Source organism: Belonocnema kinseyi, chromosome 8 (genome assembly GCF_010883055.1).
Source record: "Belonocnema kinseyi isolate 2016_QV_RU_SX_M_011 chromosome 8, B_treatae_v1, whole genome shotgun sequence".
NCBI classification, from domain to species: Eukaryota; Metazoa; Arthropoda; class Insecta; order Hymenoptera; family Cynipidae; genus Belonocnema; species Belonocnema kinseyi.
Window position 1 is genome coordinate 19938424 of NC_046664.1, and position 13323 is coordinate 19951746.

Consider the following 13323-nt stretch of genomic DNA (forward strand, 5'->3'; position numbering starts at 1 on the left):
ACTTGAAAAGCGATTGACCAAGTGTATAGAGCTCCAAGGAGATTATGTTGAAAAATAAAAAAAAATTTACCCAAAAAAATTGTTTTTATACTTCATTCTAAGTACTTATTGAACTACCCTCGTATCATTTTTAGTGGAAAATTTACCTATATTGCAGAAAATTCGTTTATTTTTGTTAGAAAATAAATTTTCTTTATTTAAAATTCTCCTGTTTCGTTAAAAATTTATATTTTCGGTTACAAATTCAAATCCTTTGGTAGAAAATTAAACTACTTGGTTAAAAACTAAAAAAATTTATTTTTTAATTCAACAAATAGGTTGACATATCTACTAAATGATTAAAAATTCGTATTTTCGGTTATAAATTCAACTATTTTGGTAGAAACTTTAAATATTTTGTGAAAAATGCAAAAAAAAAAAATGTTATTATTTAACTATCCGATAAAAATGGATTTCTTTGTTTAAAATTCGTTTTTTTTTTAATTAAAAATTTAATTTGTTTATAGTCTTTTTTTTGGCTTCCAAAATTTAATAATTTAGTAGAAAATTCATGAATGTGATTGAAAATTCATAATTTTGGTGCAATCTTAATAATTTTGGTGAAAAATTCATATGTATGGTTAAAAATTCATCTATTTAGTTCAAAATTCATCTTTTTGGTTGAAAATTCAACTATTTTTGCAAAATTAATTTTTGTTTTGGTAGAAAGTTAATCCTGTTCTTTGAACTTACCTGGTTACAATTTTGTATCCGACTCCCCCTTTAAAACGCGCCATTGCATGCATGCGAAGCAGGCGTAATGTGGCAACTTCCAGCCCAGTGGCCTTCGCACATGCGCACTTCGCCGCCGAGCCAACATGATACTTTACGCCCGCTATACTTGTACTGCACCACGCAAGTGGGACATCCGGCACAAATAGTATTATCATATGATGTAGATTGAAGTGCTTTTTCTTTGAACCCTTTCATAATAAAATATTTACGAAAGGGTAAAGGTAAAAAGGAGAAAATAGTAAAGGGAGAAAGGGGAATAGAAAATAGGTAAGGAGAAAATGAGAAAGGAGACAAATAAAAGGGGAAATGGAAGAAAAAGAACAAGGGTAAAGGGAACGGGAGAAAAGGGGAAACGGTTAAGGGGAATGGGGGAAAGGGAAAATGAGAAAGGGTGAAAATGGAAGAGGAAAACGGGGAATTGGGGAAAAGGTTGAAGGAAATGGGGAAAGGATGAAAAGGGAAAGGGGAAAAAGGAAGGTGGAAGAGAAATAGTAAAAAGGAATGTAGGATAGGAAAATAGAAGGAAAAAATGAGAAAACCGGAAAGAGTGCAAAGGGAAAGGTGAAACGAAAATGGGAAAAATAAAAGGGAAAATGAGATAATAGGGAAAAGGATTAACGGAACGGAGAAATGAAGAAAGGAGGAAAGGGAAAATGGTGCAAAGGGAAAGGTGAAACTGTAAAAGGGAAATGAAAAAAGGGAAGGGTGAAAAAGGGAAAGTAAAAAGGGGATTGAGAAAGGGGAAAGGAAAAAGCAAAAGGGAAATGTTAAAGGGGTAAAGGGGAAGGGAAATGGTTAAGCGGAAATGGGAATAAGGAAAGGGGAAGGGGGAACGAGAAAGGGGAATGGCTGAAAAGTGCAACGGGGAAAGAAAAAAGGAAATGTTATAGGGGAATAAGAAAGGGGAAAGGAAAATTGAAAAGGAAAAATGGTGAAGAGAAATGGTGGAGATACAGAGGGATTTCTCGATCCATACCCTGTCTGGTTTTGCGCACCAAATTTCCTTTATCTGTTTCACATGCTTGTTTTCAAGAAGGGTGGGATAAAAAGTATAGTGTGTATCAAAGGAGTAAGGCTATTTAGACGAATGTGACTTCCGCCCTCGCTTCGCTTGGGCGGCAAGCACGCACTCTTCAAAATAGCCTTTCTCACGCCCTCGATCCATCTTTTTGGTTGAAAATTCAACTTTTTTTCAAAATTCATTTTTGTTTTGGTAGAAAGTTCCTGTTTTTCTGTAAAAAATTCCTGTAAAAAATCTTGTTCTTTGTATTTAATTGGTTAAAATTTGTTTTTGAAAATTAATCTTCTTCCTTGACAATTCTACTAGTTGGTTAAAAATTCGTATTTTCTGTTAAAAATGCAACTATTTTGGTAGAAAATTAAACTATTTAGTTAAAAAATCAACAGTTTATTACAAATTATAACTATCAGGTAAAAAAAATGAATTTCTTTGTTCAAAATTGTTTTTTTATTGAAAATGTAATTTTTTACAGTTTTTTGGTTTCCAAAATTTCATAATTTAATAAAAAATGCATGTACCTTACTGAAATTCGTCACGTTGGTGGAAAATTCATCTTTCAGGTTAAAAATCCAACCATTTAGTTCAAAATTCATCTTTTTGTTTCAAAATCTTTTTTTTGGATGAAAATTCAACTTTTTTTCAAAATTCATTTTTGTTTTGGTACAAAGTTAAATCTGTTCTGTCAATTTAACTGATTAACAAATTTTTAATTAATCTTTTTCCTTGTCAATTCTACTAGTTGGTTAAAAATTCTTATTTTTGGTTAAAAATGCAACTGTTTTGGTAGAAAATTATACTATTTAGTTAAAATTTCAACAGTTTATTACAAATTATAACTATCATTTAAAAAAATGAATTTTTTTGTTCCAAATTCTTTTTTTATTGAAAATTTAATTTTTTACAGAGTTTTTTTGGCTTTCAAAATTAAATAATTTAATATAAAATTCATTTATTTTATTGAAAATTCGTCATTTTAGTGGAAAATTCATCTTTCTGGTTAAAAATTCAACCGTTTAGTTTAAATTCATCTTTTTATTGGAAAATTCGTTTTTTCGGTTGAAATTCAACTTTTTTTCAACAATTTTTTTTTTGTAGAAAGTTAATCCTGTTCTTTGAATGTAACTGATTCAGATTTTTTTAATTCATCTTTTTTCTTGATAATTCTACTAGTTGGTAAAAAATTCGTATTTTCGGTTAAAAATTCAACTATTTTGGTAGAAACTAAACTACTTTGTTAAAAATTCAACAATTTATTACAAATTTTAACTATCAGTTAAAAAAATGAATTTCTTTGTGGAAAATTCTTTTCTTATTATTGAAAAATTAATTTTTTCAAACATTTTTTGGCTTCTAACATTTAATAATTTAATAGAAAATTCATGTATTTGATTGAAAATTCGCCATTTTGGTGAAATCGTGATCATTTTGGTGGAAAATTAATTGTTCTGGTTAAAAATTCTGTAAAATAATTTCTCTTGGTTGGAAATTCAACTATTTTATCAAATTAATTTTTGTTTTGGTAGAAAGTTAATCCAAATTCATCTTTTTCTTGGGAAAATAATTCCTTCTGGTTGGAAATTCAACTATTCAGTTTAAAATTCGTTTATTTTTTTGGTAAAAAATTAATCTTGTATTTTAATTTAACTGGTTAAAAATTCGTTTCTTTTCCTTCAAAATCAATGAAAAATGAATTTTTAAACTTTATATTTATTTATTCTATTTTTTGGCACAAAGATTATCCTTTTCAGATGAAAATTCAACTATTTGGTTGAAAATTCATCTTCTTTGATGTAAACATATCTTTCTCGTTGAAAATTTTTCTTTTTGGGTAGAAAATTAAACCCCTTTGTTGAAATATAATTCATATGGATTGAAAAATAATCGTTTAATAGAACGTATTTTTATTTTTTATTTCAAAAACAATTCAAAACGCGAAAAAAATTATGAAAATGACAAAACATTGGTAAAAAAAATCATAATTCTCTTCTCTGAATTTGCCCCTCAAATGAAGATTTTTAAATCTTGGATTTCTCCATAAAAAAGTCTGTTGCCAATTTATTAAATTCCTCTGGGTATCTCAAGTGCAAATTGTGAGCTCCTTGTTCAAAAATCCTGGTTCTGAAAATAAAATTTCCATTTTATTTTATGTCTAAAAAATTATTTACATTATTTTTGAAGTCTTAGGTATATTTAAATTTAAATTAATGAATAATTTAAATAATAAATAAACTTACTGCGAATTTTTTATATGCTTGTTTAAATAAAACGGGTGTTCAAAGTCGACCATAACATCCTTCTTCCCATGGACAATTAAAGTCGGACACTTAATTCTGGCGACGTCATTTTTGCAAATATCACCATTATTTTTTTTATAAATTTCTGTTATTGAATCTATCCAGGCTGCCCAGGTTTTTCTAAAATAATCTTCACCGTATATAGCCAAAAGAGGTTCTTTCATTCGGGCCGACCAAGAATCGATGTTTCTGATCTCTAAAAATATTAATTTTTCAAGAATAATAATTCTTTTCCGGGTTGAAAATTAAACTATTTGGTTGAAAATTTTACTTTATTGCTGCAAATTCACTTTTTTGTAGAAAATTTATCTTTTTCCTTGAAAATATTTGGGTAGAAAATAAAGCTAATTGGTTAAAAATTAAATAATTTAATTAGAATTTTTAATATTTTATATATAATTTTTTTCGAGAAGTCATATTTTCGGGATAAAAGTCCACTACTTTGATTGAAAATTCAACTATTTTGGTAGAAAAAATAACTATTTTAATCAAAAATTCAACTATTTAGTTTAAAAATTATATCTCCGGATTAAAAATTATACTATTTGATTGAAAATTTAACTATTTAGGCAAAAAATTTTACTTGATTGCTGAAAATCCACTTTTTTTGTAGAAAATTAATCTTTTTCCTTGAAAATATTTTGGTAGAAAATTAACATAATTAACAATTAAATAATTTAATTAAAATTTTTAATATTTGGTATAGAATTTTTTTTCATGAAAAGTCATATTTTCGGGATAAAATTTGACTATTTTCATAGAAAATTCAACTCTTTGATAAAAATGTATATTTTCGGAATAAAAAATATACTATTTGATTGACAATTCAACTATTTAGGTAGAAAATTTTAATTTATTGTTGAAAATTCACTTCTTTTTGTAGAAAATTAATCTTTTTCCTTAAAAATATTTTGGTATAAAATTATCCTAATTGGCTAAAAAGTAAATAATTCAATTTAAATTTTTCATATTTGGTGTAAAATATTTTTTTTATGGAGTCATATTTTCGGGATAAAATTCGACTATTTTTATAGAAAATTCAACTATTTTATTAAAACTGTTATTTTTGGGTGACTAATTCAACTATTTTGGTAGAAAATTTAACGATTTCAAACCAAAATTCAACGATTCAGTTTAAAAATTATATTTTTGGATTAAAAATTATACTATTTGATTGTAAATTCAACTATTTAGGTAGAAAATTTTAATTTATGGCTGAAAATAAACTTTGAAAAAATAAATTTTGATAGAAAATTCAAGTATTTGATAAAAAATTATAGTTTTGAGCAATAAATTAAACTATTTTGGTGGAAAATTTAACAACTTGGTTGAAAAATAAACAATTTATTTGAAAATGTGACTATTTGATAGAAACTTAATTATTTTTACAAAATTATATTCTGGGGTTAAAAATTGAATTTTTTTATAGAAAATTTGTCTTTTTGGCTTAAGCTTTCCACAATTTTATAGAAAATTAAAATAGTTTTCTTTTATTTTTTTAACGTTGAAAATTCTTCTTTTTTTATCATTCTTATTTCTTTAAAATTAAACTATTTGGTAAAAAATTCACGTGTTTCGTTAAAAATGTAATGCTTTGATAGAAAATTAAAGTAAAAAATCTTTTTTTTTGGTCAAAAAATCACATTTTATTAATGAAAATTGAATTCTTTTGCAGAAAATTCGTCTTTTTGGTTCGCGCATTCCACAGTTTTGTGAAAAATCAACTACATTTGAGTAGAAAATTAACTTTTTTGTTAAAAATTCATATTGTTAGTTACAAATTCGAATATTTTGGTAGAAAATTAATTATTTCCTGGAAAATGCATGTATTTGTTGAAAATTCATATTTCCGGTTTAAAACTCTACTTTCTGGGTAGAAAATTCAACTATTTGGTTGAAAATTAATATTTCAGGTTAAAACTTCAAATATTTTGATCAAAAATTTTACAATTTAGTTTTAAAATTATATTTTCGGATTAAAAATTACACTCTTTGATTGAAAATTCGACTATTTAAATAGAAAATTTTACTTTATTGCTGACAATTCACTTTTCTTGTAGAAAATTAATCTTTTTTCTTGAAAATATTTGAGCAGAAAATTAAACTAATTAGTTAAAAATTCAATAATTTAATTAAACATTTTAATATTTGGTATACAATTTTTTTAATGAAAAGTCATATTTTCGCGATAAAATTCGACTATTTTTAAAGAAAATTCAACCATTTAATTAAAAATTATATTTCTGGGTGAGAAATTCAACTATTTCGGTGGAAAATTTAACTACTTGGTTAAAAAGTAAGGAATTTCTATGAAAATGTGACTATTTGATAGAAACCTAATTTTTTTTTACAAAATTATATTCTGTTGTTAAAAATTTAATTTTTTTGTAGAAAATTTGTATTTTTGTTTAAGCTTTCCACAATTTTATAGAAAATTAAACTTTAGGGTAGAAAAGTAAAATACTTTTTATTTTTTTATTGCTGAAAATTCTTTTTTTTTGTATTAATCTTTTTCCTTGAAAATTATATTATTTAGTTGAAAATTCATGTATTTCGTTAGAAATGTAATGCTTTGGTAGAAAATTCAACTAGAAAAAAAATTAATTTTTTTACAAAAAAATCATATTTTTATTAATGAAAATTGAATTATTTTGTAGAAAGTTCGTCTTTTTGGCTGGAGCATTCCACAAATTTTGTAAAAAATCAACTACAGTAGGGTATAAAATTAACTTTTTTGTTAAAAATTCATATTTTTGGTTACAACTTCGAATATTTTGATAAAAAATTTAACTTTATTATTGAAAATTCTTCTTTTTTTTGATAGAAAATTAATTTTTTTTCTGGAAAATTCATGTTTTTTATTGAAAATTCATATTTTTGGTTTGAAACTCTACTTTTTTCGTATAAAAGTAAACTATTTGATGATAAATTAAACAAATAATTTGAAAATATAAATATTTGGTATAAAATATATTATTTTGATGAAAAGTCATATTTTTTAACTGCAAATTCAACTAATTGATTGAAAATTTATAATTCGGGTTAAAATTCAAAAATTTTGGAAGAAAATTTAACTATTTAATTGAAAATGATATTTTAGGGATACAAATTTAAATATTTTAAATATTTTAAATATTATATTTTCGAATTAAAAATTATACTATTTGATTGTACATTCAACTATTTAGGTAGAAAATTTTAATTTATGGCTGAAAATTAACTTTTTTGCAGAAAATAAATCTTTTTCTTTGAAAATATTTTGGCAGAAAATTTAAAAAATTGGTTTAAAACCAAATAATTTAATAAAAAATTGTAATATTGGTACAAAATTTTTTTTTCATGAAAAGTCATATTTTCGGGATAAAATTCGATAATTTTGATAGAAAAATTTTTCCTTGAAAATTAAACTATTTGGTAAAAAATTCACGCATTTCTTTAAAAATGTAATACTTTGGTAGAAAATTCAACTATTTAGTTGAAAATTCTACTTTCAAGTAGAAAACTTAACTGCTTAAAAGAAAAAATTTTTTTTTGCCAAAAAATCATATTTTATTATTGAAAATTGATTTATTTTTTAGAAAATTCGTCTCTTTCGCTCGAACATTCCACAATATTATAAAATATCAACTATATTAGGATAGAAAAATTAACGATTTTGTTAAAAATTCATATTTTTAGTTGCAAATTCAAATATTTTGGTAGAAAATTTACCTTTTTTAACTGAAGATTCTCCTTTTTTTGGTAGAAAACTAATCTTTTTCCTTGAAAATTCATGTGTTTTGTCAAAAATTAATATTCGCGGTTAGAAACTCAACTGGTTTGGTATAAAGTAAACTATTTGATAATAAGTTAAACAATTCATTTGATATTACAAATATTTGGTATACAATAAATTTTTTGGTTGAAAAGTCAAATTTTCGGATTGAAAATTCAATTATTAGGTTGAAAATTCCAACTTCGGGGTAAGATTCAACAATTTCAAAAGAATATTCAAATATTTTGGTGGAAAATTTAAATACATGATTAAACAAATTATCAATTTATTTGAAAATTTAACTATTTGAAAGAAATTTTTTTTTTCTTAAAAAGTCATATTTTCGGCTCGAAAATTGATTTTTTTTAGAAAAAACTTCTTTTTGGGTTAAACTTCCCACAGTTTTGTAGAAAATTATTCTTTTTCCTTAAAAATTCATCGATTTGGTTGAAAATTCATACTTAAGGTTAAAATTCAACAATTTTGAAAGAAAATTCAACTATTCCTTTAAAAATTATATATCAGGAGTGAAAGTTCCATTCTTTTGATAGGAAATGTAACTGCTTGGTTAAGAAATAAACAATTTATTAAAAAATTTAACTATTTAATAGAAAAGTAGTTTTTTCTTTAAAAAATCGTATTCTAGGGTTGAAAATTGAATTTTTTGTAAAAAATTCGTCTTTTTGGCATGAGCATTCCACAATTATGTATAAAATTTAATCTCATTGCTGAAAATTAATTTTTTTTCTAGAAAATTAATCTTTTTCCTTAAAAATTTAACTTTTTAGTGGAATATCTATGTATTTTGTTGAAAATTCATATTTTCGGTTAAAAATTCAACTGTTAAAAATTAGACCATTTACTGGAAAACTTGAATATTTGGTATAAGATTTATTTTTTGTTGAAAAATCATATTTTTTTATATCAAATTCATCCGTTTTCTTAAAAATTCATATTTCGGGTTAAAAATGCAACTATATTGGTAGTAAATTCCTCAGTTTCGTTAAATATTTTAACTATTTGGTAGAAACTTTAACTATTTGGTTAAAAATTATATTTCCGGGTTAAAAATCCCTCCATTTTAGTAGAAAACTGAATTATTTTGTAGAAAATTTGTCTTTCTGACATGAGCATTCCGCAACTTTGTATAAAATTTAATTATATGATAGAAAATTAATTATTTTGTACAAAAATTCATAATTTTGGTAGAAAATTTAGCTAATTGGTTAAAAATTACATCACTGAGTTAAAAATCCAAATATTTTACCAGAAAATTGAATTATTTTGTAAAAAATTTAATTATATGATAGAAAATTATCTAGTTTAAAAAAAAATTATTATTCTGTTAAAAATTTAACCTCATTGCTGAAAATGAATTTTTTTTAGCAAATTAATATTTTTCCTTGAAAATTTAACTTTTTGATGGAATATTTATGTATTTTGTTGAAAATTCATATCTTCGGTTAAAAATTCAACTGTAAAAAATTAAACTTAGTGATAAGTTAAACAATTTACTCGCAAATTTTGATAATTGGTATAAAATTGATTTTTTGTTGAAAATTCATATTTCGGGTTAAAAACTTAACTGTTTTGGTAGAAAACTTTAATTTAAATTTAATTTAATTTTAATTCTTCCATTTTCTGTAGAAAATTTGGCTATGTTTCTGAAAATTCATTTTTTGGTAACAAATTAATCTTCTTCCTTAAAAATTCATATTTTTGGGTTAAAAATTCAATTATTTTGTAGACAATTCATCTTTTTGGCTTGAACATTACAAAATTTAACAGAACATTAACTTTTGGCTTAAAAAAATCACATTTTTAGTTAGAAATTCATTAAACTTTTGGGTAGAAAATTGAGCTATTCAGTTGAAAATTAAACAATTTATTTTAAAATTTGTATATTTGGTATCAAATTTAGTTTTTTGTTTAAAAATCATATTTTTATGTTTGAAATTCAACTATTTGGTTCAAAATTATATTTTCGGGTAAAAAATGAAACTGTCTTGGTAGGAAACTCAAGTATTTGGTACAAAAATTAAATCTATCATAGAAAAATAATTATAGAAATAAATAATGGGTGAATATTGAAAGGATTTATTTTTAAAAATAGTGAAACTGCTAAAAAAGTATTATTCATTTATTTAACTTAGGATTTATAATGTTTTCAATACGTTTCACATGATTCTAAAAGAGTTAAAAATTTTTTATTACATCTACGGATTTAAACAAATAAATTGATTACAGATTTCAAAAATTTCAAGATATATAAGACAATACAAATAAAATGAAGGATTTTTAAGATTTAAAATTTCAGATAAAAATTTTTCGAAGGTATTGAAAGAATTTTTTAAGATTTCTACAGATTTCCACACATCTTCAGGAAATAAATTAAATTTTATTTTGACAGATTTCTACGGATTTCAAACATTTTAAGGGATATAAAAAAATTAACATTTTTTTAACGATTTGAAAAATTGAGAAAATGTTTTATACAATTTTTAAATAAATTAAAAATAAAGATTTAACCAATATCAAGGGACTTTAAAGAATTGTTTAAGATTCAAAAATATTCCGAGGAATTTACCAAACTTGTAGGAATATAAAGGAATTAAAAAATTGGAAAGGATTTTAAAAATTTAAAGTTATTAAAAAATGTTAAAAAAATGTAAGGATACTTAAAAAATTACAAGGAATTACAAAGAATTTAACAAGATTCCATGGGATTTCTGGAGAGCTTTAAGATTCAAATATTATAAGGTTTAAAAAGATTCCAAAGGATTTGTAGAGAAAAATTTTTTCCGATTTTTTTCAAGGATTTTAAACTAAAGTTTAAATTATTTAAAAATATTCCATAAATGTCAATATTTAAACAAAAATTCCAGGGATTTGAACTAATTTCTAGAGAACTTTAGGGAATTAATTAAATTTGATTTTTAATTATGTCTACGTATTTTAACTATTTCAAGAAATATATAAAAGAATTGCAACTTTTAGGGATTTTAGGCATTTCTACGATTTTCAAGAATTTCAGGGGATATATAGGAATTACAAGTTTTTTAGAAATATTTTCAGTTATTTCAAAAGATTTAAAAAATGTTCAAGAGATTAAAAAAATTTCAAAGGATATGAAGAAAAGGAATTTAATAATAATGTTCATTATTTTAAAATATTTCAAGCAATTACAAGAAATTTAACAAATTTAAAGGGATTACCAAGAATTTTGTTATATTTCTAAGAATTTATGAAATCCCAAGGGATATAAAGCCATTAGAAAATTGCCGAATATTTGAAAGATTTTGAGTAACTTAAAAATATTCTATAAAATTTCAAGGAATTTCGTAGGATTTTCAAAGATTCCGAGAGAATTTGGACAATTTCAAGATTTTAAGTTATTTAAAAAAAAATCAAAAGAATTTCAACATGTTTAAAAAATTTTAAGGGAATTCTACGAATTTTGGCAAGTTCAAAGAATGTGAAGAATTTAAAAAACTCACAGAGAATTATAAATATTTTATGTTATTAAAAATATTTCAAAGAACTGCTAGACATTTTTGAATTTCAAGAGATTTAAAATAATTTTTTTTGGATTCCAAAAATGGAAATGGAGTAAGTTATTTTAAAGAATTTCAACTATTTAAAATATTTTAGAGTATTTTACATATTTCAAGAAATTTTAACGGATTTCCAGAGAACTTGAGGATTTAGGTTTAATTTGTTTTATTCTTTATTTTGCTGAGAATTTTCTTTTGAATTAATGAATAATTATTCATCTGCAAATTCGAAATTATAAAAAATGAGAGTTATACATTTTGACTAAAAGAGACTTTTCTTTTTTATTCTTCAATTTCTTTCTCAATCGTTCTAAGCCCATATTGATTTTCCGATAATAGTTTTTCATGAGGGTGGGTACATTTTTTTTATTTATTATTTATTATTATTTATTATTATTTATATAATTATATTATTATATCTATTATTATTATATTAAGTAATAACAATTACTTACTCTCATACATTTTCAATTCATCCGGCAAAACATAGGCGTTGGCACCCACCACGATCATTTTCCGAACATTTTCCGAAAACTTGGAAGCGAGAATCAGAGCCGTTATGCCACCATCGCTCCAGCCGAGCAACGAAAATGTTGAATGACCGAGTGTTTTCATTAAATTGTTTCCCCATTCAGCATCTCGTTGAAAAAAATCTTCCGGAAATTTTCGATCAGGTGGTCTGGATTTTCCATAACCCGGGGGATCCCATGCTACGATTTTAAATTTGTCCCTGGGAAAATTTTCTATTTGCGGTTTAAAGTCCGTCCAGCATGTTCCTAAGACATATCATATTTTCTTAACGAATCTTATGATTTCAATTTAATTTAAATTAAAATTCTCATTTTTGATTAACAATTAACAAAATAAATTTGAACAATTTCCATTAATATTACTATAAAATGTTTTTTAAATTCTTACACTATAACCATATTTTTTCTATCATTAAAAAATCCATCCATATTAACTAGAAAAATTAGAATTCGTAAAGGGCTCTTAAATCCTTTTTATTTATAAACACTTTTCATTAATATTACATAAAAAATTAAGAAAAATTCTGGACATATAATCAAATGACATATTTTTACCAGTGAAAAAATCAATTTGTATCAATTAGAAAATTTAAAATTTGTAAAGGTATCTTAAATCATTTTTGACTTATAAACCATTTTCGTTAATATTACCACAAAATTTTAGGAAATTGTGGAATTATAATCATATTACATAATTTTATTAATGAAGAAATCAATTCGAAAATATTAAATTCGTAACATTATTAATATTACTAAAATATTGAAGAAAAATGTTGAACTTATAATTATATAATATATTTTTATTAGTGAAAAAATCAATTTGTATTAATTAGAAAATTTAAATTTTGTAAAGGTATCTTAAATCATTTTTGACTTATAAACCATTTTCGTTAATATTACCACGACATTTTAGAAAATTCTGGAATTATAATCATATTACATAATTTTATTAATGAAGAAATCAATTCGAAAATATTAAATTCGTAAAATTATTAATATTACTAAAATATTGAAGAAAAATTTTGAACTTATAATTATATAACATATTTTTATTAGTGAAAAAATCAATTTGTAGTAATTATAAAATTTGTAAAGGGCTTTGAAATCATTTTTTACCTATAAACAATATTCATTAATATTACTAAAATATTTAAGAAAAATTTTAAACTTATAATTATATAACATATTTTTATTAGTGAAAAAATCAATCCTTATTAATAAGCAAATTTAAAATTCGTGAAGGTATCTCTAATCATTTTCGAATTATAAACAATTTTGTTAATATTACCACAACATTTTAGAAAATTCTGGAATTATAATCATATTACAGAATTTTATTAGTGAAGAAATCAATTCGTATCAATTCGAAAATATGAAATTCGAATAAGACTTTTCA

General features: G+C 23.3%; 1 protein-coding gene across 1 annotated transcript in view; it reads right to left on the bottom strand.

The window, feature by feature from the left end:
* Positions 1-3718: 3718 nt before the first annotated feature.
* The window catches only part of LOC117177990 (valacyclovir hydrolase-like), a 12313-nt gene continuing 2708 nt past the window's right edge, over positions 3719-13323 (bottom strand). The window contains exons 3-5 of the mRNA XM_033369153.1: positions 11853-12173; positions 4030-4285; positions 3719-3913 (exon numbers count right to left, since the gene is read on the bottom strand). Of these exons, the coding sequence (XP_033225044.1) occupies positions 3811-3913; positions 4030-4285; positions 11853-12173 (680 nt within the window). The 3' untranslated portion in view covers positions 3719-3810. The remainder of the gene's footprint in view (positions 3914-4029; positions 4286-11852; positions 12174-13323) is intronic.